A 20,375-nucleotide genomic window follows, 5' to 3' on the forward strand; every position below is an offset into this window, starting at 1 on the left:
GAAGAGGCTTAATGACAGCAGTTTTTAAGGCCTTTGGAAATGTTCCAGTCTGGAGTCAGATGTTAACTCGATGAACGAGTTGTGATAACAAACTGCTCGGCACAGACTTTAGAAATCTAGTGGGGAAACTCATCAAGGCAGCACGTTGATGAACTCAGACTTCAGATGATCTCTTTGACTGTTTTGTCAGTAACAGGTGTGAAATGTGTCAGCTCTGGGTGTCTAGCTGGCTGCAGAGTAGTAGTAGTGTTGTGGAAATTATTGCATTTTTAATGCTTTGAACTTTGTCATTAAAGAATATTGTCAATCTGTTTACTGTAGCAAACAGGACATGAGAGTTGTTACTGCAGTTTTTGATGATTTCAAGAAAAAAAAAACTCCCTCGTTCTACGCAAACTCTGGTTGAACACACACAGCTTTTCTTTGTAAATCGCATAATGAACCTGGAGCTTTGATTTGCATCATTTCTGTTCAGCTCTCCCTTTTCTGTGCCCTGACCGACACTTTTCTCCATGGCGCCATTTAACCTACTTTTAACCATTCTAACCTTGAGCAATGGTATCCAAAACATTTAAAAGACTTGATGTGTAAGAGTGTGATACAGTTTGTGATCATAGCCAGAAAGACGGTTTCAGTGTTTTGAACAGTTGGCTGTACTGCGACTCTTCTGTGGGTTGGGAGCATGCAGACCAGCCGCTGTTGCCTGCACACCTTTTATTCTTCCTTGAAGTCCTTTTTGACAAATGCGTTCAGTATCTCACATTTATGTTTATCTGTCACTTTGTTTCAAATTCTGTTCCTTGTTGTTGGGAGTCTTTTTTTTGCTCCAACATTACAGCTTGTTGGATATTTAGGTGCAAATTTTCCTGTTAAATGCACACTATATTCATCAATATATATCAAATAATTCACAATTGACGGAGAAAATCAACCACTCTTTCATTACTTTGATACTTGGTTCAACGGATATTTAAATAATATGAGTAACGAATATATGTTATACCAAAGTAAATATTTTCCAACTCAACTTTGAACATGAAAGGTTTACACAGAAAAATAAAGTGGAAAATTAAAGACGGTCCCTCCCCAACCCCCAGATACTCTCTCTAAAGCCATTGTGTCAAATATTGTACATCTGTCCACATGGCATCACCACTGTCAGCTTCTACTTCAATAAAGTTAATCGACTGACTAGAAACATAAGAAGCAAACTTACCTTATAGTTCTATAGACATTAATTACATTGTGAATTCATAAATCCATAATTATCCAAGCAGACAGCCTGAGAGGTTTCCCCTTATGATCTATACAAACATCTAAAGCCAGTCTCATTCAAACCCTGTGTTGTGAAAACATATTTTTTATTGAACAAAATTACTTCAAGAAACTAGTTGTTGCAACACGGACCATGTTATCTGTATCATGCAAAACTGACACAATGTGACATATGAAGGAAACATACATACAGTGATTCATTAAATGTAGCCTGGAACATACAGTCTTTACTGGTGTTGAACTATAGCTCCGCCTTTGAAGCATTTGATAAGAAATGTTGTCTTTAAATGTTCTTCCTGGTGATGATATAACAACTAGCCAAAAAAAGCTGCTAATGCATCATTCTGATGCTTATAGTTACACCATGCATAACGCACCCAATCTCTCTGATTTAGGAGGCTGAGCAGGGTCGGACATGGTTAGCAAGCCTCCTCCATATGGGCAGTGGGCTACACGTGGATATTTGCAGTGTTTTTGTCCTGATGCGTAGTTTTAATCTGATCAGTGCTTTGTCTGAAACTAAAGCCATTTTACAAATACAGAAGAATATAGAGTATACATATAAGAAAGCATACTGAGAGGCCCCTCAGTTAAACACCGGCAGGATAACCAGGATGACGCCATGTTGAAGCGAACCGCTGTGTGGGATACTTTTTAGCTGTCACTCATGATTCCACATCCCTGTCATCTGAGGCTCCGCCCCTCATGCCAGATCAGTGCCAAACTCTTTAACTCTGTTAAACTCTGTTCTGTCCCTTCTTATGGACGGCCTCAGTGTTGTTTTCCAGGTGATCACTTAGGTGTCTGTAGTCCTCTACGAACTCCACCTCTTTTCCAAGGATAGAAATGGTGTTTGGCTTATTCATCATCTAAATCTAATAATTGACATACAGGATCTATTCTGCATGGACCTTCATGTGATTTTTGAGGGTACGCGGATGTCCAAATCCTTTACCACAATCCTTACAAACAAAAAGTTTTTGTCCCGTGTGGACGCTCATGTGTCTCTTAAGAGTTGTCTTTTGTGGAAAACTTTTACCACATTCATCACAGTTGAATGGTTTCTCTCCAGTGTGGCCTCTCCTGTGTCTCTCAAGGTTTGCCTTCTGGCGAAATGTCTTTCCACAATAGTCACAGTTAAATGGTGTGACCCCTGTGTGGAGAATCATGTGTGTTTTAAGAGTGTGTCGGTGTTTAAATCTTTTACCACATTCCTCACAGCCAAATGGTTTGTCCTGTGTGTGAACACTCATGTGGTTTCTGATAGTTGACTGATGCTTGAATCTTTTACCGCAAACATCACACTGAAACGGTCTCTCACCTGTGTGGACACTCATGTGTTTTTGAAGATTACACCGGAAATTAAATCTTTTACCACAAACATCACAATGAAAGGGTTTCTCTCCTGTGTGAACTCTCATGTGCTTTTTTAGATAACTCTGAAAACTAAATCTAGCACCACAAACATCACAATGACAAGGTTTTTCTCCAGTGTGGACTTTCATGTGTCTTTTGAGATACATCTTTTGGTTGAATCGGTTTCCACAAATGTCACAATCAAATGGTTTTTCTTCAGTGTGGATTCTAATGTGTAGATTAAAATGTATCTTTTGTCTAAAACTCTTACCACATACATTACAATTGAACGGTTTCTCTCCTGTGTGAACACCCATGTGACGCTGGAGAACTGCTTGCTGTGAAAACCTCTTATTACAAACACAACAAACAAATGGTTTGTCTCCTGTGTGGATTCTGACATGTTTTTTAAGATTCCATGGACAATTAAAACTTTTTCCACACGCATCACAATGAAATGGTTTCTCTCTTGTATGGACTCTCATATGTCGGTCAAGATTGTGGCGATGTCTAAATGTTTTTCCACAAATACTACAAGGAAAAGGTTTTTCTCCAGAGTGGACTCTCAAATGTATATTCAGATGTGTGTTTTGGTTAAATCTTCTTCCACACACATCACAACCAAATGGTTTATCTCCTGTGCAGACTCTCATCTTGGAATCAAAACTCTTTTTCACCAGCAAACATTTCTTATTATAGTGCATGTGTCTCTGGAGTGACCGCTTATAGAGGAATTGTTTTCCACAGTCTGAGCAGCTGAAGGATTGTTTGGCAGTGCGGCACCCCACATCGCTCTTTTCTCCTGACTCAGCTGCTCTGCTCTCCATCCAATCATTGTCTTTAGTTTTAGGTCCAGAATATAACAAAGGTTTCTGCCAGTCATCATCACTGATTTCAGTCTCAGAAGAGTCTAAATACTTTTCATCAATATTTGGTTCCGAATGACTATTTGGAACTGGGTTTCTGGTTTGTTCCGGTGTTCCACCTCCATCAGCTTCTCTTTTTATTTGTTTATCTAAGCTGTCGGGTGGAGGCTCTTCCTCGCTGTCCTCAGTTTTAATTTGACACTTCTGTGAGGACTGGGATTCCCCATCATCATCATCACCACCATCTTCACTCTTCACAGTAACAACAGTGAATGGGAACCTGGTGATATCTGTCTCTTCTTGTCCATTAAGCTTTTCTCCCTCCTGACTGCTCCACAGTTCCTCCTCTTCCTCCTTTATGTCGAGGAGCTCTGGGTCCTGGTCCAAACTGGAGCTCCAAGGAACCTCTTCTTTAATCACCACCACCTGCTGGACATCTGCAGTAAACATATATATATATATATGTATATATATATATGGAAATTATTGACAGTTGGGGCTTTGTAACAATAGATTAATATTAGCATCTACATTGCAAAAGGCACACCGGATTCACTGCAGTCTTCATCCTAACAGCAACTGTCCCAACTGAGAACATGACACCACTTGACTGCTGGAATAGCACTGAGAGGATTCTTACAGGAAGTACATCTTGCATACAACCTCAATTCCAAAAAAGTTGGGATGCTGTGTAAAATGTACATAAAGTGTTCATGTTCCAGAGTTGAATAAAGTTTATATTAATACAACTAAATTCCCACTAAAGCTGCTCTCCTTCACATATATTTTTGTTTCTTTTGTCAGAAACTGGGCCTGAAAATCAGCCCATTAAGACTACGTGTCAACTCACTTAAAGCATTTCCAGACTGTCGCTCTGCTCTAATAAAATCCTGCCTCAACAACAGCCTCATCTGACAAAATAACCATTAAAGGAACTTTAATACAGAGTCTGTGCAGTGAATTCAGCTGTACTTACATGTCAACTGTCATTTCACAGTTATTGTCTGTGGCCTAGTTCACTAACTTTAAACCAGTTGATGTTAAAGGGTCAAATTTACATAATTTCTGGCATTTTTTTCAAAAGATTGTCAAGGATTTGCTTCTTTACTGAATGGAAATCTGATTATGCCCAAATAATCCTGTTGATGAACTTAAAAAGGAGGCGCTATTTGTGCCAAAAAATATATTCACATGTGCACGTCTTCTGTCTTTGAACATTTATAATGTTTGTGAAACGTTGAACAGAACTTCTACTGTGACAAAACTACATTTTTCATGTAGATTATTAACTTGACAAAACATTTATTGTATCCTTGTATACGGTAATATCATGATCCAGTGTGACCGTGACCTGACAGCGTCGTTATAGAGACGCCTTGTTGTGTCGTTTGACAGCATCATATATATTTTTTTAATCTAATAATTTCTAATTCATTTATTCATTTCTTATCCTTGTATTTATCTCTGTATTATTGACCTTTAAATATTCTCCCTACTTGTTTCCCTTAACATACTAATTGCACATTTTTTCAATTAAATCACTGTAAGTTTTTGTAATTCATAGATGTCATTTAATTTCTGGATCATTTTCTGTCTGCAATATCTCTCCCTATTTTTCCCAAAATGTAATTATTTTAAATTAATCTGGATAAGATGTAAAAAAAACAACATTTCATTTCATATATTTACTGTTGCCTACATGATTTTTTGATGCCACTTTTGTATTATATATGAGAATATTAACTAATTTATTGAGCCATTTATGTAAGTTTGGCTACTGGTGTGAAAAAGCTTCATGCAAAAACCAGGCAGGTCTTCAACATCCTCACTTTTGTCAAAGCTCGTTTCTCAAACAGGAACCGGTCATTTAGGTAATTTATGATCCCACTAAACATGTTACAGTGCTGCACTACCCACAAACCATTTATTTCTGTCTTTTACAATTTCTAAAAATTAATTATTGACTAGGTACTGTTTTAACCTAAATAGTTTTTGTATTTGTGAACCGAGACAGATATTGCCTCCCAATATGATTATTATTATTATTATTATTATTATTATTATTATTATTATTATTATTATTCCAGCTGAGGCTACAACAAGCTAACCATTAGCCGTTTCCTCCAACAGATGCATCAAACCTGGGATTATTCTCACCTGATGTTTGGTTTATAACAATATTCTGCAGCTGATGAACTCCGAAGGTTTTGGTCTCCAGTTTGTCTTGTAAAGTCTGCCTTTCTGTGTTGTTCAGTTGAAGATAATCCATTTCGTTCATGGTCACTTTTTCTCGTCTTTACCACAAACTGGAGGGTCGTTTGAGACGAACCTGTCCTGCACAGAATCGATCACAGCACAATGCAGCCACTTATATTTCTCTTAGACTTCATCTATTCATGCATGATAGGAGGTGGGTACACACTGAGACAGGCCACAACACTGTCTGTAAATGCTTTGTTCGTGTGTTTTCAACAGGCATCTCTGCAGACACCTATCATTGATCATCCTTTGGCGTGAGCTGCAGCCAGTTTCATTGTAAGTGATGCACTGCTGCCACCTTGTGGAGCTAGTTAGCTACTACAGCGGCCCGATAACATTATTTCAAAAAGAAAAACATCTCTGTAAGTTGCTCCTATGTTGAACTCATGTCTTCTTTTTTCTTTCTTGTAAATGCATTTTTCAAAAATGCACAACTTTTTCTTATATATTATCTTTTCTGTTATGCGTTTATAATTCTTCAAAGGTTTACAGGCACAAAATTACATGTCACTGCACATTATACCATGTATGCATGTTAAATCTGTCCCATATGGGAGTTAAAGGACATATCCTCCTCAAAAATGGTTCCAACCTATTCCAATGGAAACTCACACTGAGATCTTCTGAAAATATTCAGATGAGGAAGCACATAAAATGTATTAGTCCTAACAGAATCCCCCCATCATTAAAGACCTCTGCATCTGGCTGACCTTCCAGCACAGTAAGGAGATAAACCACTGCATTAAACTGCAAAAAGTTGATAAACTATGCATAAATAATTAATAAATTACATTGATTTTACTGCATCAGAACAACAAACAATCAGTGGAACAAGAACAGAGATGCTCGTACTGCAGATGGCTGGTAGAAATGATTTAATTAAATTCTAACTACGTACAACAGTAGAATCACAATTATATATCTCACTATATTAGTATTGCAACCACACATCATCAGTAGGGTGAAATTAACAGAGGTCTAAACCCAGCTCACGTTCGCTTTTTATTGGCGGACAATCCAACACTTAAGATAGGAAACAGTGAGAAAAGGATTTCTATATCAGAATCATTTCTTTTAGAGACAACATAAAACCAGACCATAACCACCAAAACCATTCAGAATTATTCATTCAGAACCTGGTGGTGCTCAGAACCTAAACAGAAGTATTTGGACTACTTGGAGGACACTGTTAAGCAAAAAATCCTCACGCTTCAGTTGATCCATCTGCTTTTCATGAAAGCCTCATCAGAAATGTAAACGTTCTCAGCTTTAACATCCTATTGGTTTTAAAACACTGTCAGAGGCCATTGACATTGATCTACAGCCCAGTCCAGTATTGGACATATTTGGTACTACTGACAGAAGATAATTCATACAAAATGAGGTGAGCATTGGTCTAAAGCTCTTTTGTGAATGTTGTATTATGTACAACTCATGTGATATGAGTGCTCAATAAAAAAAATATTAAAAAAAATAAGAAAAAGAAATGTAAACATTGGAAATGGTCTTCATCAGCTTCTCCAGCTTTCTGAAGGTTTTTCTTTGGACATTTTTGGCTTTTTCACTCATTTTCAGTCCTTGTACCTGAGCATTTTCAGAGGAATGTGTTTTTTCTTTGTTGAGCCACTTAACTCTGACCTTTGAACCATTCAGGCAGAAAAAAGGCTCCTAACTCAAGGGATGAACCAGTGTTGTGTCGACACATAACAGACAATTTAGCAAAGAAGACATTTTAAACTGGATCTTTAGGCACTTTGTCACAAAGACACATCATTTGTTCCCATTTCTTTAGTTGCATCTATGAAAAACAGCAAAGAAAACACAGTTTGACAGACAGAAAATTTGTTTGACAGGCAAGCTTCCAGTATTCCTGCCAACACATAAAAAGGTGAGCTAATGAACTGTGTTAAAAGTGTTAAAAGACTTTCTTGATGGCTACATCTTTTTCTTAACACGATCCTCAGCCAACTAATTTCTTGTGCACATGGACACTCAAATGCTTTTTTAAACTAGACCCATATGTGAATCTTTTATCACAAAGATCACATTGAAACGGTGTCTTTCCAGTGTGAACTCGCTTGTGTTTCATGAGGTCACAGCTGTACTTAAAACTTTTACTACAAACGTCACACTGAAACGGGGCCTCTTTCGTGTGAACGCTCATGTGTTTTTTCAGATCACTTGGATACTTAAAGTCTTTACCACAACTCTCACAGTGATTGGGATTCTCTCCTGTATGGACCCTCATGTGTTTTTTAAGAAGCACATTTTCGTTAAATCTGTAACCACAAACATCACAACCAAAGGGTTTCTCTCCTGTGTGGAAACTCATGTGCCTCTTCATATTTCCTTGTTGGGAAAATCTTTTACTACAGACTCCACAAACATATGGTTTCTCTCCTGTGTGGACTATTTTGTGTCTTTTGAGCTCACACTGATGCTTAAAACTTTTACCACAAACACAACTAAATGGTTTCTCTCTTATTTGTGAATCTAGAGAATCTGACAGAGGTTCCTGCCAATCACCATCATCATCACTGAATTCAGTCTCAGAGGAGTCTGGAGCCTTCTCATCAGTATTTGGTTGTAAATGACGGTTTGGGTCTGGGTTCCTGGCTGGTTCTGGTCCTCCACAGTCCTCTCCATCAGCTTCTGTTTTCATCTGTTCAGCTGAGCTGCTGGTTGGAGGTTCTGTCTCTCTGTTTTCTTCAGTTTTGATTTGATGGAGCAGTGAGGACTGAGGTTTCTCTTCATCATCTTCAGTCTTCACAATAACAACAGTGAATGGGAACTTGGTGAAATCAGCCTCCTCCCGTCCATCAAGCTGCTCTCCCTGCTGACTGGTCCACGGTTCCTCCTCTTCCTCCTTTATGTGGGGGAGTTCTGGGTCCTGCTGGTCCACACTGAAGCTCCAGGGAACCTCTTCTTTAATCACCACCACCCGCTGGACATCTGCAGGTAACACTGAAGCACATGGAAACAATTGACTGCTAAGCCTTGATAATTGATATGACGGTGATGCCATGATGAGAAAAAGCATCTTTGTTCAGCGTTTCACAACAAACAACTCATTTATTTACTTTAAATTTCCTGAAAACATTTCTCCGTCTTTCACAATGAGAAGACAATAAGGTGAGGAGCACATTAACAGTAAATACCTCAATTTAAATAACGAAGATCAAACACCTCAGATGTCATTTTGTGGTCAGAGTTTGAATCCTCGGCCCTTTCTGCTCAGTTAGGAGTTTCATCCAAGTACGATTGAGTCTTTTTTAAAGGTTGATCTTTGACTTAGACTGCAGGCCTTAATGCTCAGATCCAATTTAATGTTGGCCCGTTCACATTCCTCTTTTTAAAGTGAACAATATCAGATTTCAGTGTGAACGGTTCACCGTGCTCTCGTCCATCATGTTTCGAAAAGACAGACGCAACAGAATGGAGCTGAATAAAAACTCTTAAGATTTGTTGAATTTGAGAGTTCATGGTTGTATTTGTCTGATTTTGAAGGCTTTCTTGTTGACTTTGACTCAGAACTCTCGCGTCCTGTAAATATCTGACTGAATTTACAGTTGAAATAAGCCATTTATAAAGTATCAACTGAACATATGAATAATACAATCTTTGAATCTTAAAGAGATAAGTATTAATATGTGATGTATATGTGTCAAGTATTAGCACAATAGTCCAAAATCGTCTTAAGGAGCGGCTAAAATAAACAGTTAAAGCCAAACTGCGCCCAAACGAAGCCTTTTGTTGTGGTTGAACTACAAAACGACTCGTTGTGTGCACACTATAAAACGGCCCGGGTGCTAAACTGTGCCATAAACGTTCCGCATTTTAATGTAAACTCAAGTTATTAAAAAAAAGAAAATTTAAATTACAATCCGAAACTATGTTTTAGCGAGTGTGAAACAATTAAGACGAATATAGGATAAGTAACTCCGTTTTTTTCTTTTCTAAATGTTGTTTAGTCACAAGCTAACAGTTAGCCGTCATCTCCTGCAGAAACATTAAATCTTTGATTATTCTTACCTGCCGTTTGGTTCATAACGACATCATGCGGGTGATGAACTCCGAAGCGTTTTATATCCAGCTCGTTTTCTAAAGTCTGACTTTCAGTGTTGCTTTGTTGAGGAAAACTGCTCATGGTCAGTTTTTCTTTTCTCCGAAACAAACTCGTTTAAGGCGAACCAGATCTGCACACAACCGATCACTGCGGTTGTATTTCTGTCAGACTGTACAGAACCATGGATGTATTATACATATTAAACTGGATACACACTAAAACATAGCCACTGTTTTTGTTCATAAGTTACTGATTTGCGTGCCTTCTGTATTTTGATCAGGCATCTCCGCAGACACACTTCCTGTTGCGCGATTGCTACTGGAGTCCGTTATCTCTACAGACATGATATTTATTTATATTATTAATGTACTATTGATATGGCATTTATTTCGACTTAGGAAGGTGTATCCCCAACTACGATAATCATAACTCCACGAATTTTACCGGATTTTCTCACGGTTTGGTTTGTGACAAACGGCAGAGATTTAGTTATGATGCAGGACGCTGCCACACATTAAAAGTACTGCTTTCGTGCTGAAAGACCTTGTATTATGCTCTTTAACAAAGACATATGGTAGGCTATGGCATATTGATAAATGTATAAATTAATTAATTTTATATTTTAATAAATAAAAAAGTTTGATTAGAATTTATTTCTCTCTCACACACGAGCCTTCTGTAACACATACACGCTCCCATATATACTGCACCAGGTTTTTTTGAAAGGCCTGGAAAAGTAAGCGTTATAATTCCAGGGCATTCCAGCATCTTACTACCCTGATAGGCTTGCAACTGGGGAGCTAAAACCCTTGAAAAAGAACTGTTTTGCACAGCTTACTGCGTATGCTGGCTCTCTGTAACTCCAGGGTAGTTGATTTTGCGATGTGGTGCAGCCTTACTTTGTGAAATACTCTTTACGGTTTTCTTGGCTCTCCGTTCTCGGGCCTTTGCATTTTGCTTCTCCCGCTCTGGACTCTTCACTCTAGCCACAGCTTCACTGAGTCTGGCCTTTAGACGAGTAGGAGAATCGGGCAATGTGTAGGAGTGGTCCTAGTAGAAAAAAGGATGAAAATATTTCCAGCGATGTTTATATCACACCACTCACAGTTGTTTGATGCATAGCACTGCACATGTGCAGGCACACATTCTTAATTTCTTCCCCGTAATATCACTGCCAGCACAAAGCAGGTATAGAAAATGGATGAATGGATACTCACATTATCGGGCTGAGGTTCACTTTCAGGGAAATGCTGAGAAAGGTCCACCGGTAGGTTCGCTTCAGCTTTCCTTGAAGTTTTTGTATTCATTGTCACTACAGGCTAAAATATAAGACACATAATACTTAAAAACACTTGAAAAGGTTTTACTATCCCACAGTGTAACACATCACAAATTGTAAACATGCAGAAAAAAAACGTATTTAGCAAAGTGTGATATTAACTATAGTTTTACATATGAATCATAGACATCTCTATTAGCACGCAGAGTAAACATACACCAACTCTTTGGAGATGAGATGGGGGGTTGGAGACAGATGGGGTCGCACCATCTCTAAGCCTGACAGTCTGACCCGTCCTGTCAAAATCATCAGGCTTGAAGTGCTCACTGCACAGCTTTGACGACTCAGTCGCAACAAAACCCTCCCGTCTTATAGAAACTTCCCATTGCCTCCTCAAGCCTGTATCACTGGGAAACCTTAAAATATGAAGAAGAAAAAAAACGGCAACAGACAAAGAGAGAGAGAACCAGTTCCCGCCGTAATTAACGTTAGTTACGATGACATAATGTCACATATGGTAAAATAACCTAAATCATTGTTCAATCTTACTTATGAAAGGTTATCCCACGCGATCTGGTATCAGTGCTGCGCCGGTTATTGCAACCGTAAGCTGCACAAAATACGGGCATAGCTGCTCGCTCTTCGCTCGCCTGTAGTGAGGAGACCCATCCAATATGGCGGCGACGCTGGATTACGTTCCAGCACGTCATGAGGCGTCGACGTACAGTTGCCTCCTACAGATGTTCCCCATCAGTGCTCATCTCATCAGGAAGCTGACCACACATCACAAAATATAAACTTTATTTCTACTCCTCTCAGATGTAAACTTTTAATTTCTTCCATCATGTCTCATTCTTTTGCTTCAAGCAACAATCACATTTTACAGTTTACCTCAAAATGATCACAAAAACAAGCTGGATTCTTTTGTCCAGCGGGCTTAAGTATATTCAGATAGTTTTGCCTTATTCTCAGCATAGCTAGAATGAACTCTTAACTGTTTTTTTTAAGTAAACGTCTTCCTCTTGTTTCCTGATCTCAGTGCCACTGTGTAATAAAATCATCTTTTTTATTCTAATGAACTTAAAAGTGAATATTTGGTCTGAGCATCTTTATTCTCCAACACAGCCCGAACCCTCTTTGACAAGCTTAGACAAGTACTTTACAGATACATCATCCATAAACTGTAATTAAAGGAATGTTTATTCATGGATCTGGATTCTTAGGATTCAGAAAAGGACCACTTTGGTATCAATGCCAGTCATCCTCTGCACACTGTCATTAGCAAGCAGAGAAGCCTGTTCAGCGACAGGCTGCTCCTCCCAAAGAGCAGGACCAACAGACAAAAAAGTCCTTTGTCCACCGGGCGATCAGCTGTTCAACTCCTCACTGGGGCCTCTGTGTCCTGCTCCGTCTCAAATGGCAGCAATATGTTAGCATAAATGTAAAGTTTTGTATGTCCTCTTCCGACTGATCGCTCTCTGAAGTTAACGTCGCTGTCTGTTACATCAAATGCTGCTACAGCTGGCAGATGTGTGACTCAGTTACAGAAAGTAGGACAAATGGAATTAACTAATGTGTGTTACACTCTACATAAAGGAAAACAAAGCCGGTAAGGCATTTCCCCATGGACCAATCTGCCAAGTGAAACATTACGACACTTAATCAGCTCGACACACGTTTCACCTTCTGTATTTTAATGCTTTGTAACACACTGAGATGGTCTAACACTCAGATATATGACATTTACCTGAGATATGTATGTATTTATCTATATTTCAGCAAGGCTTAAGAAAGTCTAAGAGATCTATAAAGAAGCCACATGTTGAAAAACAGAATCTGAAGACAGACATGCTGTTCTGCACGTACATTTAGTATAAAAAGAACTGTCTTCTTTGTTCATCTGTTTCTGTATCTTTGGCATGCGAGCTGTATTAAAGATAGTCTCCTGACTCATTTGATACGTTTGCATTTGAAACCCTCTTAACAGCTGAGAAAGCAGTGATAAAGTTAATGATTGTCCGATACAGAAGCTACACCGGGTAAAAATGCACAATACAGATTTTTGAGGTTTGAGCCGTTTCATTTGGTGACAAGATGATGATAATTTGCTCCTCTGGTGTTTCTGTAAAACAAAGAGCGCTTTGACTGCTGTCGACTGTAAGTAAGACACCTCAAAGTACTTCACACAAGCCGGCTTTAAAAAACAGATCAAAACGACAACAAATAAGTATCAGTTGATTTAAAGTGCAGCCTTCAGTCGAGCATGAACGACAGCAGGAACCATCTCTGTTTGTTGTTGAGCGAAAACCAAGGTGCTGAGGAGAAGCTGTGAGGGACAAGCAAGGAAACAGGAAAGAGGACGATGAGGCGTATTCCACTTGCTGACCCGCTGTGGTCAGCTGTATTTATTGAGGCAGTTTAAGGCTCAGCATTGCCATCAGTTTGAAATAACAAATAAATCTCAATCAGGCACCGACTTCTGCACAGCAGCAGGGCATAAACCGTTTGTAACCTAAAATAAAGCTGAACATGCAACATAAGATGTGACTGTTAAACAGAGTAAACTGGACCTAAAGGCATTTAAAGGGCTACTCTTCAGATAAATACTTTGTTGGTATCACACCAGAGCCGACATCCCTCCCTTTCTCCCTGCAGGACTTTATAAACTTTGAGTTTTTCTCAGGAGTTTAAACACTAATCTCAGTGGGAACTTGTGAAGGATAACATTAAATTAATCCATTTTTTCCATTTAAGTACGATATGAGTGACACAGTTGTGTTGCTTGTCATGCTGGATGCTTAGAAATACAAAGTCTGGCTTATGATATAGAAGCATAATAATGAGACTGAGTTCATATACTTCCCCTAATTGACTCAATATTTAATATCTGGATCACACAGAAAGGACTAGAGACAAATCTCAGTACAGGTGAGTATTTCTGAACCACCTGGCAGTACTCACTGAGTACACATTCAAAGGCTTTACGTGTCAGGACATAATGAAAAAGACATTCTGGTCCCTACCAGGTCCTAAAAGAAGGTTTTTCAGTTTTTGTTAAATAGACAAAGAAACAATGTAATTTGTTGATAATTTATCTAACTTAAAGACCTTAAACAGACCAAATTATCATTATTTCATGTTCTGATATGTAAAACCTTGGAGCTGAAATTCCTTTGGCTGCTACAACAGAGAAACACAACATTTTAATACTAAGTGTTGAATATTAAATAAAACGTGATCCTTTTATATATAAAGTGACTTGTAATACTGTATTCAGTAAAAAGATAAAAACTAAATATTAAGTCAGCAACAGAGTAACAACAGAAATATTTGGCTTCTTTTAGTCTTTTAGCCCAATAATGGCTCCAAATCCATTTTTTAACATAAAGTGTTGCTTTTAGTACATTAAATGTACTATTTATAAGTTATTTTTTTATTTAATTCATACTGGGACAAAAAATATAAAGTGAATGTGCATAAATTAAACATGTGCCTGACATCTGTGTTTTATGTTTCTAAGCGACCAACAGAAATGAGTGTGCTACCCAGCTAATGCTAGCTCATGCTAGCTCACTTTCTTTACCCACAGATGGGAAAGAGAATCTGTGTTGCATCAGTTTATCCTCAGTTCAACATAAGAAAAGATGACTGGAGATCTTTTTTTTAACCTTAAACAAGTCTCTCTTTGAAATAGGATCCAATCTCTTATCGGTTATGTTGGAGAACAGGTGGTCAGCGAATGAAACGTAACAACCTCTGGAAATTGAGTCTGATAAGAATCAGCGGGCTTTGTTTTCAGTTTGGACACAGACCGCCACAGACCGCCACCAGTTGATGACGAGTACTCCATTGGTCACCAGTTTTAGGTAAAGTCAAAGACTGAAGGCCTGGTCACGGCTGTGAAATGAACCCTGAAACTGTGGAGTTTCTACTTAGCATGGACCCTCATGTGGTGTCTCTTCAGACTTCCTTTTTGTGAGAATTTGCCACTACAAAGATCACAGCTAAACGGTTTCTCTCCCGTGTGGCTGCTCATATGGGCCATGAGATGCGTTTTCCTGGTAAATTTTTTGTCACACTCGTCACAACCAAACTGCCTCTCTCCTGTGTGGAGTCGGTTGTGTCTGAGCAGACTTCCTTGCCGTGAAAATCTTACACCACAATCCTCACAGCTAAACGGTTTCACTCCCGAGTGGCTTCTCATGTGTACTTTAAGATCACTTCGGAGTCTGAATCTTTTACCGCAGCTGATGCAAGCAAAGGGTTTTTCTCCGGAGTGAACTGCCACGTGTGCCGTCAGGACTCCCTGCTGGCTAAATCGTTTGCCACAAACAACACATTCAAATGGTTTCTCTCCCGAATGGTCGCTCATGTGAGACTTAAGACTGGACTGATATTTAAATTTCTTACCACATTCGTCACAACTGAAAGGTTTCTCTTCAGTGTGGACTCTCATGTGGATCTTAAAATGTGTCCTTTGTTTAAATCTTTTACCACAAACATCGCACTGAAATAGTTTCTCTCCTGAGTGGACTCTCATGTGGGATTTAAGATTCCCCAAATATCTGAACGTTTTACCGCATTCATCACACCCAAACTGTTTCTCATTGGAGTGGACTCTCATGTGCGATTCAAGCTGAGACTGATATTTAAACGTTTTAGGACAATCATCACAGTCAAAACGTTTCTCTCCTGTGTGGGCTTTAGTCTGCGACTTTACATTTTGCTTCTTTTCAGCTAAACAGCTGGAAAACCGTTTTCCTGAATGACAAGTCATGTGTTTCTGGAAAGACCGCTTGTAGAGAAATCGTTTACCACATTCAGAGCAGCTGAAAGACCTTTTGGAAGTTTTAAGTCCAACATTACTATTTCCACCTGAATGTTGAGCTCGACTCTCCTTCCAATCGGTGTCGCCGTCTTCTTTGTCGGATCCAGATTCCGACAAAGGTTCTTTCCAGTCGTCATCATCACTATCACTGACTTCAGTGTCAGAAGAGTCTGAAGCATTTTCATCAAAATTTGACTTTGAATATCTCCGTGGATCTGGGTTCCTGGGCGGTTCTGGTCCTCCACAGCCCTCTCCATCAGTTTCTGTTTTTATCCACTTAACCGGGCGGGGAAATTCTGCCTCTCTGTTGTCTTCAGTCTGACTTTGATGAAGCTGTGAGGACTGAGGTTCGTCATCGTCATCCTCATCATCATCATCATCATCATCCTCGCTTTTCACAATTATAGTGAATGGGAACTCGCTGGTATCGGTGTCCTCCTGTCCGTGAATCTCTTCCCCCTCCTCACTGCTCCAGAGTTTCTGCTGTCCTTCCTTTATGTGGAGGGGATCTGGGTCCTGCTGCTCCAGACCCGAGGCCCACTCATTAGAAACTTCTTCTTTAACCACCAACACCTGCCGGACATCTGCAGGGAACACAAAGAGACACATACATGTTATGGTCAACGTGTCCTTTCACACTCCGCTTAGTGACAACGCCATCGTTGGTTAGAGCCGGGAGTTGATCCTGCCTGGTGGCCGGATTGTTTTGTTACTTCCTCCCTTGCCAGCTTAGAGGCGTATCAGCAGCAGATCAACTTCAACCCCCCCCCCCCTTGCACCTCTGTACTGTCACACATAATGTAATTCGACTTGAAAAGAAATATGACAAAGAGGGCTAATGTCACTGAGATTACAGAGAAATGATGTGTTAGTCAAACCAAACCAGACTTTAAAGTGCATGTAAACATGTTAGTCTGATTAAAAATGATCCAGACAAGGTGGTTGGGGTTTGAATGTCCGAGCTCAAAGGGACCTGGGGGCTCTGTTCATGCTCCAAAGCTCCATCTTTCTGCATCTTTTTGTAAAAACAGTGCAGTGGAATGAATTCCCAATAAAGCTGCTGTCATTCGCATATTTTCTGTTTATTTTGTCAGAAACTGGAAGTGAAATCACTGTCATTCACAGAAGAGCTCACGTGATTCAGTTAATGACCAGATCCTTTATTTCTGCAGACGTGAACTTTTCCTTCACTTTGGTTTCAACAGAAACTCAAATCCAGCCTCCCTCATCTTGTAGCTAATAAGTCGTTGTAGATTCTGTAGTTTTGTTCCTGAAGTCTTCTGCTAACAGTGGATTATGATTCCTTCAGGTTTAGGGGGGGGAGTTCTCTTTGCAGTTTTCTATCAATTAATGTCTGTTGTTCAGTACCCTGTCTTTGTTTCTTTTCTTCTTCAGGAGATATTCATACTGACTATTGCCAATGTTTATACAGAAGTTCTGATTGATTTTCCATATTCTCTAAGCTTCAAGCTACATTAGTTGTGCCTCTTTAACTATAAATGTCACCTGTACAGATAAAACCCAAAGCCGAGCCGACGCTGACAGAAAACATTTGAATAATTAATGTAACAGGACACACCTGGCGAGTAAGCTCTGTCACATGTTCAGATAAATCTGCTCACTTCTGGTTCACACAAAGATGCCACCCTCTCAGTGGTTTAATGGGTCCAGATGTAAACACCTGGATATAAAACCTCAAATCCTTGTTTCATGTTTTCAGCAGAAATAACTGTTCCAATAGTTTTAGAGGAGACTCTTTACAGACTCCCAAACAGCAACAGATCAACGTCACTCAGTCAAAGCCACACAATTTTCATCCAAAACCAAATCGTCATGACAATGAGATGAGCAGACGTGTCACGACCAACATCTACTCCGGTGTCTGACTATCATGCAGAAATAGAGGTTAGTCAGCTGTTATCAAAAAGAAAACAATAAATAAACATTTCAGACTGTCCATCCTCTCAAAATCTAAATGAAGAGATGAGTTATCTGTTTACAGGCTTAAAAGCCCAAAGCAGAGCGACGCCCGTCTTTTCCATTGATTAAATCATGTCACACAGTACGCTGCTAACAGTTCAAACTACAACAAAGTGTCTTAACTCTTATCTATCTGATACCTTCCTCTTCTTTCATCTGTCACCCTCCTCATCTCCTCTGCTCTGTCTTCAGGGTGTCCTCTCTCTGCTCCTGTTCATGAAAAGGATGCAATCACATGCCGACCAAATTCAAATCAAATATCTCTTTGTTTTAAAGGGATGATTACATCACAAGAACATGCCACAAACAAGTCATTGTACAGATTTAACTGGATATTTCTCAAAAAACTGCCTTGGAATTAGTCTTGTTTTGAAGACTTCGGAGCAGTTTGTATATTGAGCTTTTTCATTTTATGCCTTAAGCTTCTCTGTTCTATTTTTAGTTTATTTATGAACCATTTACTTTTATATTAATCTGCAGGAAAAAAATAATTTCCCTACATGAGATAAAGTTTATTTTTCAGTGTGCCTTGTGACAAAAGCTTGGAGAACCACGAAGCTGGACAACAGTAACAACAAACCTGGCAAACATGAGGAAATCATCATCTTAGAGGATTTTTATTCAGCAGATATGACACAAAACTATTTAACAGCTGAACAGTCTGACTTTTTAACACATCAAAGATCATCAAAGTCATTTTCTTTTAAATGAGAAACAGAATCCGTTTGTAATTTGCATTTCTGAAACTAATACCTGCAGTTAAAAGAGAGTTCTTCAAGCTGGATGACAGTAAATATGACCACAACAAGAGAGCTGCCGGTGGAAACAATGGAAAAGATTAGAAATCTCATTCAAGAAGGTAATTCAGCTCAGAGTGTGGTAAAACATGTTGGTTGCTCCCAGTCAGCTGGGTCTTCATTTTGGAGCAAGTACAAGGAAAATATGAAGGTTGTAAAAGGGAAATATGCAATATGTCAAAGAGCAATATGTCTGAAAATAGAAAACGTACAAACAGGAGTCGATGTTTATGGGTGAACTGCAGGAAACTGCCTGAAGGAAATGGGATTTCCACCCAGAAAAGGTTACAGTGGGCTGAAAAGGTGACCAGCGTCGTAGAACCTCTTTGTGAGATCTCCATTGTTAAGGTTAGTTAAACCAAAGATGCCCTGGATGTGTTGAACCTGCTTTGCAGTAAAGGCCCCTGGTTACAGAGATCCAATCACAACAGATTAATCAGGATGCATTGAAACGCAGAGTATGAGCACAGGTACAAGCAAGCATCCATTCTCCTCTAGGTGCAATTTAGGAAGTGTGACATCTTTCAGATCAGCTGACAGTCAAAGATTTCTAGGTCAAAACAGGAGGATGAAGATGAGGAGGCTGAAGTTAGATCAATTAGAGGAATCTGCAGTGGAGAAGACAACAAGGGAGACAATGCCAAGGATAGTGGAGGATAAACAAAATAAGGCTTAGACTTTTTCAAATCTAATACTTGGTTAGTTATTATTATTATAAGGCAAAACTTAACTGTTTTTCAATAATCAGAACTAAATGATAGAATTGGGTGGGGCTGAGGGTCTACACCCCCCACAGATGAAATATCAGTCCAAACTTGAACCATGAGAGCCCTGTAAATGTAATTGACCAACAAACAGACTCAAATTAACAGAAAACAAGAAGCTCCGTTTTTAATTGAGAGATTATTCCAGTCGCAGCTACAAAAAGCTAACCGTTAGCCTCCAATCCAACAGAAACATTGAATCTGGGATTATTCTCACCTGCTGTTTGGTTTATAACAATATTCTGCGGGTGATTAACTCCAATGGTTTTAGACTCCAGTTTGTCTCGTAAAGTCCGACTTTTAGTGTTGTTCAGTTGAAGATAATCCACTTCGTTCATGGTCACTTTTTCTCTTATTAACAACAAACTAGAGGCTCGTCTGAGACGAACCAAGCCTGCACAGAATCGATCACAGCACAATGCAGCCGCTTATATTTCTGTCAGACTGGATCTATTAATTTATCATTGGAGCTGGATACACTCAAACAGGGCCCTGACGCTCCGTTTGTGAAAAAACGTCTGTTTTTTTATCAGGCATCTCCACGGACACACTTGTGTGTTCAGTGTTGCGCTGCTGCCACCTGCTGGACGTGATTACATCCTACAACATCCAGTCGGATTTAGGGTCCAGTCTAAGAAAAGAACCTACTAGAATCTTTTTCTAAACTGTTTTCATCGACTTTCTGTAAAAAAAATGATGGAGTATTAATGTCACTGAGGAAAAAAATAGAGGAAGAACTTTTTTTCCACTTCCCATTTCAAGGATAAAGTTGAATAATCAATATTAAATCAAACCAGCATTAAAGCATGTAGGTATACAAAATGCTTTCTGCAAATTAACTGGTATAACTTTACTTCAGAATAATTTTTAGTAACAAGGAAATTCTCTTTTTTGGCATATAAACA

General features: G+C 39.1%; 4 protein-coding genes across 8 annotated transcripts in view; all 4 read right to left on the reverse strand.

The window, feature by feature from the left end:
- LOC140278884 (uncharacterized) overlaps positions 1 to 20,375 on the reverse strand; it is a 243,468-nt gene that overhangs the window by 60,137 nt on the left and 162,956 nt on the right. The window lies entirely within an intron of this gene.
- Positions 1,293 to 3,733, reverse strand: LOC140278527 (uncharacterized). Its single transcript, XM_072373559.1, has one exon. The coding sequence runs from the start codon at positions 3,456 to 3,458 to the stop codon at positions 2,172 to 2,174; it is 1,287 nt and encodes a 428-aa protein (XP_072229660.1). The 5' UTR covers positions 3,459 to 3,733; the 3' UTR covers positions 1,293 to 2,171.
- Positions 6,557 to 11,758, reverse strand: LOC140278524 (uncharacterized). The gene is made up of 5 exons (XM_072373556.1): positions 11,651 to 11,758; positions 11,325 to 11,517; positions 11,040 to 11,141; positions 10,722 to 10,872; positions 6,557 to 8,720 (listed from the first exon to the last, which is right to left on the reverse strand). The coding sequence occupies exons 1-5, from the start codon at positions 11,728 to 11,730 to the stop codon at positions 7,717 to 7,719; spliced, it is 1,530 nt and encodes a 509-aa protein (XP_072229657.1). The 5' UTR covers positions 11,731 to 11,758; the 3' UTR covers positions 6,557 to 7,716.
- Positions 13,410 to 20,007, reverse strand: LOC140278508 (uncharacterized). 5 transcript variants are annotated; one of them, XM_072373532.1, is made up of 4 exons: positions 19,688 to 20,007; positions 18,663 to 18,722; positions 18,033 to 18,119; positions 13,410 to 16,513 (listed from the first exon to the last, which is right to left on the reverse strand). In XM_072373532.1, exons 1-4 carry the CDS (start codon positions 19,806 to 19,808, stop codon positions 15,030 to 15,032), a joined length of 1,752 nt encoding a protein of 583 aa, XP_072229633.1. In that variant the 5' UTR covers positions 19,809 to 20,007; the 3' UTR covers positions 13,410 to 15,029. The 5 variants fall into 5 exon arrangements, with proteins under 5 accessions (XP_072229633.1, XP_072229634.1, XP_072229636.1 ...); XM_072373533.1 differs by lacking the exon at positions 18,663 to 18,722 and having other exon boundaries at positions 19,688 to 20,006; XM_072373535.1 differs by lacking the exon at positions 18,663 to 18,722 and having other exon boundaries at positions 18,050 to 18,119; positions 19,688 to 19,775.

The sequence above is a fragment of the Leuresthes tenuis genome, unplaced genomic scaffold (genome assembly GCF_036924035.1).
Source record: "Leuresthes tenuis unplaced genomic scaffold, fLeuTen1.0.hap1 SCAF_20, whole genome shotgun sequence".
Taxonomy (NCBI): domain Eukaryota; kingdom Metazoa; phylum Chordata; class Actinopteri; order Atheriniformes; family Atherinopsidae; genus Leuresthes; species Leuresthes tenuis.